General features: G+C 55.3%; 1 protein-coding gene across 1 annotated transcript; it reads right to left on the reverse strand.

The window, feature by feature from the left end:
- Positions 1-1,450: 1,450 nt before the first annotated feature.
- Positions 1,451-2,323, reverse strand: FOXE3 (forkhead box E3; the record flags this gene model as incomplete). The annotated part of the gene is made up of 1 exon (XM_080922193.1): positions 1,451-2,323. The coding sequence occupies one exon, from the start codon at positions 2,321-2,323 to the stop codon at positions 1,451-1,453; it is 873 nt and encodes a 290-aa protein (XP_080778319.1).
- Positions 2,324-5,956: the final 3,633 nt, after the last annotated feature.

The following is a 5,956-nucleotide window of genomic DNA, read 5'->3' on the forward strand; positions in this document are numbered from 1 at the left end:
TTTCAACATGACTGTTATCCTCTCCTCTGCTCTTCTCCATCCAAGGTTAAGATCAACTAGATTGGGAGCCCTGGAGCTAGAGCAGGGATCCTGAGAAAGCTCAGCTACCAAAGACCAGGACAAGGTCACGGGCCAAGTCTGGGAGCAGCGACGTTGGTGCCCTGTCCTTGGTGCTGGGCACATGGAGAATCAATTCAGTCAACGCTGCTGTCCCTCTCATAAACCAGCAGGGGACACAAAATAAAGCTCAGACTAGGACAGTGGCCTGTGACTCGGCCTCATTCCTTACAGCACGGAGCTTTATCTTTTAGTCCCAAATTTGAGCCCATTGCTTCTCCTCTATCATGGCGTGCCCTAGTCCTGAAATCCTGCATTTCTAGCAAGAATCCAAGTGATAAGGTTCTGTGGACCTCATTTTGAGGAACGGACATTTCTCTTTGCTGAGACGTGATGACTGTATTAATGCCCGCTAATGTCAGTTATACTGTGGTACCAGAAATGGTGTCAAAGGTCAGGCAACTTGCTTTCTAAATGTACTCAGCCCACCCCATTTCATCTCTACCATCTATGAGATGCAGGTGGCAGATTTTGACCAGGCTGACTATGTGCACAGTTATGTGGAATCGTTCCTTGGTGCTACTTCAACAGAATCTGCCTAATGACTCAGGAGGAGACTCATCCCACATGGAAATCTGTGAAGCAAATGTCACCCACCATCCTTCCCAGTAACTCCCCCAAGTTCCCACCCAACACAACAAACCCAGAGAAAGATTTCTTTGATTTTTTTAATTAAACTAGTTTTGATTGAAAAATAACAATAACCAGATACATTCTGTGCTTTTCATGGGATGGGGCAGCCACAGATGCCCATTAATCCGCCATTCAGTCAGGAGACTCTGGAACTGTGTAACCTAGTTAGAAGAACTGTCCTTAGGACCAGGAGCGCAGCAGTCACATGAGTCTGTGGGGGGGAGAGGGGCGGGGCTCGGTAAGAAAACAAGAAGACAGGTAAAGCTGGGGCAGGGGACAAAGTTGTCAAAATTATCGGAAAATGGAGAAAGATAATGTAGGAGTAATGAACCCAGGAGTCGGACCTCTGACATATTGACAAACATCAGAGATAGAGGAAGTGCCTTGGGTCAAAGGCTTCCACAGACTGGAACTCACCAGGACATTTGGGACCGGAGTCCCCACTTTGACAGTCCAGTTCCAGAGCATGAGACAAGGCAGTGCATAGGTGGGTTGCACAAATAGAGGGAGGAAAGACGGCCTCAAACTAGAAAGCGCGCTTCAGTCTGGTGGTGAGAGGGTCAGAGCCTCCCCAGAGATGGATGAGGGCAGAGAAAGTTTAGCCACATGCAAGGCTCAGGGACCCAGCGGATCGCACCACGCAGCGGGCCCGCAGCACCACGGACAAGCTCCCCCGGGCGCTCCCGCAGCGGACCGAAGCTCACAGGTAGCGCTCCAGCCCCGGGGCGAAGCCCGGCTGTCTCAGGTAGGCTTCCCCGGCGCCGAGCGGCCCGAGAGCGCCGGCCGATCCCGCCAAGGCCAGGAGAGGCTCGGCCGGCAGCGGCGCCGGCAGCCCCAGGCGCTCGGGCGGGGGCGAGTAGAGCGGCGGCGAGGCTGCGGCAGCGGCGGCGCAGGGAGGGAAGGCGGCGTCGGGCGCGGCACAGCAGGGCGGCTCGGACACCGCCGGTCCCGGCGGCTCGGGCTGCAAGCCCAGCAGGCTGTCCAGGCGGAAGAGGCACGCGGGCGGTGCGGGCGCGGGGGCGGGCGGGGGCGGGAAGGGCGCGTAGGGGAAGGGCGGCGGCGGCGGCGGTGGCGCGGGCAGCTCGGCGCGCTTGAAGCGCTTGCGGCGCCGCAGGAAGCTGCCGTTGTCGAACATGTCGGCGGCCGCGGGGTCGAGCGTCCAGTAGTTGCCCTTGCCCGGGTTGCCCGGCTCGCGCGGCACCTTGACGAAGCAGTCGTTGAGGGTGAGGTTGTGGCGGATGCTGTTCTGCCACTTGCGCGGGCTGTCGCGGTAGAAGGCGAAGCGCTCGGTGATGAAGCGGTAGATGGCTGCCAGGGTGAGACGACGGCCCGGAGCGTGCGCCAGGGCCATAGCGATGAGCGCGATGTACGAGTAGGGCGGCTTCCCACGCTGGAGCGGCCGCCGGCGTCGCCTCCCTGGGCCGGGCGCGGCTGTGGGCTCGGCGTCCCCACCGCCCACCACCTCTTCTGGCTCGCGCCCTGGCTCGGCTCCCGCCAGCGGCAGTGGCTGCGGCCCCGACGGCGAGACCGAGGGCAGGGCCGGGAAGCCCGAGAAAGCGACGTGCGCATCCATGTGCGGGGGTCCTAGGGATGCGAAGCCCCTGCCCGCTCCCCGGGGTCGCAGGTTCGCCTTATATGGACACACACACACACAGTTCCCGAGGAGAGGGCTCGGACCTGCCCCCTTCCCGGGCTGGCAGCCCACCTCTGTTTCTCCCCCTCCCTTGGTCTAGTTCCTCTAGGTCAATTTTTTCAGACCCTCCCTCATCCCTGAGTCAGTCTTGGCCCCATCCCCACCCCGTGGTATTTGGTTGCACTGCTCCCATTACTCCCGCCCCCTTGGGTCAACCCCATCACAGATACACCCACTCAGCACACCCTCCTGCCCTCTCCCCATTTTGTGCCTTCTTCTAGAGGTCAAATCCACCTTAACCTTCCCTATGCTTCTAGTCCCCGCTCCCGCCTTCCCCCTCTCCCGCTCCAACAATCTTTGCTAGCCCTCAGCACGCTTTGGACATCAGGCATCAGACTCCCTTGGACAATAGAGAACCATAGTGCAGGTGATACAGGGCAGCGCAGAACCAGGCTGGCTTTGTTGCAGGGGAAGATATTTCCTAACTCCTTTCCCCGCTGCACGCTCTTCATCCTTATCCATCCCTGACTCCAAGCCTCGTGGACTTGTCTTGAACATATATAAATGGTGAAGAAGTACTCCAGCTGCTTTAAAAGAAGAGTCCCCAAAAGGCGCATAACCCCAAATGCTTCCACTGAAGGAAGGGCTGGAAGAACTGCTTTCTGATGTAGACACTATTATTAGGTCTCCCATCGACACCACACAGAGGGAGCCAAAGGGCAAGAAGCCTTATCTTAAAGCTGGTAGACTGGCAGGGGAAGCAGAGAAAGAGCAAGGAGCACCAAGAGTGCCACTGTGCCAAATTCCAGATGCCAAGGTCTTGTGAGTACAGTCAGCCCTTGAGAAAATCTGGGCCACCCATCAGACTCCATCTCTGATGAAGTATACCTTATCCCCCTGCAAACGTCCAAAGCTAGACTCATGCGGCCTATAGCCTGGGATGCAGAGTCCAGACCCAAACAGGCAGCTCAGCGACTCTCCTCCCGTCCTCTCAGCTGGCAGCACCACAGTTTAGCATTTTGTCTTTCACCTTATGGTATTTCACCTGCATTTAAGCTTCACCGGGAGGTATATCCCCATCCCTTGACTGGGGAAACCAGTGCTCTGAGACGTTAAATAATAATATACCTTGCCTCAAACAAGATAAACTAATAGTGAACCCCCCATGGTCAGAGCCCTGCCCATCTCCGCTCCTCTAACTCCATTCCTTGAAATAGAAGCTTTAGTTCAGCATGGTGGCCGGACGACTGTCTGATCCCGGCACCAGAGAGACTGAGGCTGCTTAAGGGCTAGGCTAGGTTATGTAGTGGTACTCCACATCAAAAATGGAAGATGGCTTGATGAGCTAAGCCCTTGACATGCAAGTGTGATGTCCACACGAAACTGAACTCAGTAGTCCTAGTTCCTGTATGACAAGACAGGAAGCAGAGATGAGGGACTCCTCAGCCGTCTGTGGGGAACTAGCCTACTGTAGGCAGTGCTGAACAAGAGACCCTGTCTCAAACTAGGCAGGTGAAGTCTGACCCCCAAGACTGTCCTCTGACCTCAACACATGGCACTCCCAAATGCATGTCTGCCCCTACACACCATTTACCTAACACTCACACAGAAGAGAGATAAGAGTTCAGAAATGAATTACAGTAGAATTCCTCCAGTTTGTTCCACTTTAGCTGCCAAAGTTATTTCCCAATCTCACTCCTGATCCTGGTCAACAGATCCAGGTGCCCATTGGACATCACCTCATGTCTCAAAGCACCTCAGTTCCTCGTTCTAAACGACTCCCTCCCTGGCCCCAGCCTGCTCTTCTATCAGCATTCCCAGTCTCAGTGAGTAGACATGCCTTCTTTGAATGAGTCCCTATAACCAGGCCACTGCCACATCCTGTCAAGGCCACACAGATCCCAAATCCATTTTTCCTTCAGTTCAGCTGCCTCATTCACCAAGAGCTTCTGAGCCAGGCCTTTTGCCAATGCTCAGGACCAGATAAAAACTAGATGGCCTAGAGAAGAAATGGACAGTCATACACAGAGAAGGGGATGCAGGAAGCCGACTGAAGATGACGGCACTTGCGGTCTAGAGACAGTGTCCCAAACAAAACCAGGAAGACTGTTAGAACAGACCCTGCTCCTCTACCTGCTCCTCAGTGAAATCACATCACACAGCTCACCACAGAAGGGGACAAGACAAGCCACTGCTGGCAGGCAGAGTCACAAGAGCAAGGCCACCTCTTGTTCAAGCCCGTCTCTTCACCTGCCAAGCAGAAGCAATAGCATCTCCATACTAAGGAGAGAGAGCCTGGATTCTGTGAATCTTGATAAGAAGCTCCTCCCCCGGCCCCGCCCCCAGTGTTAACCAGAGTCATTCAGGGGATCCTTCCTGTCAGGTACAGGGTTATCCTGCGGGTGTTAATGAACCTTAGCCTTTCTCACCTTCCCTTAGAGAGAGCAAACTCCTATCACAGCATCTGTATAACACCTCCGGGGAGGAAATTGGCTATTATTACATCCTATGGCTTGAATACAATGTAGCAGGCCATGTGTATAGTCTGGGACATAATATATGTTCAATAAATGACCCTGAATGTGTGGCTGGCTATGCTAATTCTGAGAAGAGTTGGGATAAGGAGCTGAGTCAAAGGGGTGAGAACCCAGACTTTGCCAGTTCTTTGTGCCTGCCCGCCCCCTCCCTCCATTGGGCCTGCTTCCCAGAGTGGAGCAAGCTGGTGTCAGGGGGCGGCCCAAGGGCTAATCCGTGTTTTCAGCGTGGCTGGGCCCTCTTTTCACAGGCCCTGGGCCGGACGTGATGCGGCTGAGCATCCGGGCATAAGACGGCCAGTGAAGGTGGCCCCTTTCTCATGGGCCTGGATTCCAGGCGGCCCAGCGTCTGAGTGGAGCCCCTGGGGCGGGAGGAACACAGTAGCTGGGCTGGGTAGTCCTTTGTCTGACCACACTGGGTGGATATTCGGGCTGGCAGGAGGGATTAGTGGCCAGGGATTGGCCCTGGGGCCGGCCTTCCCACTGCCCTTTGGAGGCCAAAGGCCCAAGTCAGGGCACACAACGTTGATGGCTCTCCAGATAGGAGTGGAAATTCCCACCCTTGTCCAAAGCTATTTGCACTAGGCTCCAAGACCCTCTGCCCCAGCCCTGTCTTGCGGAGTACCATTAGATCGATAGACTTGGGGGCAAGAGTGCTGCTAGAACTTATCAAGTACTCTCCGGGGTAGGGGTGGGCACTGTGACGGAAAGTCATTTCAGGTCCTTGGCTAAGATTCTCACTCCATAATCGCCTATGTAGCGCTCTGGAAATAGCTACATGCACCCAAAGAAGTCCCAAGTGGCCAGCCTGAGCTGTCCCCAGACACCCCACCCCCAAGGCTTTCCAAAGATCTCTTGTTTGAAATCTGATTTATTTCAACGCTCTCTATCAAAGCCCGGAGCTATCCGTAGCTTAGGGGGCAGCAGTGAATCCAAGGCATCCTCAAACCATCTCTGGGTACTCATGTGCCTGGGGTTCCACATTAGAACTATGCAGGATGTGGCTCTTTCTTCAGGCATCAGGCAGGAATGGGGGGAG

The sequence above is a fragment of the Micromys minutus genome, assembly GCF_963924665.1.
Source record: "Micromys minutus genome assembly, chromosome: 9".
In the NCBI taxonomy this organism is placed as follows: Eukaryota; Metazoa; Chordata; class Mammalia; order Rodentia; family Muridae; genus Micromys; species Micromys minutus.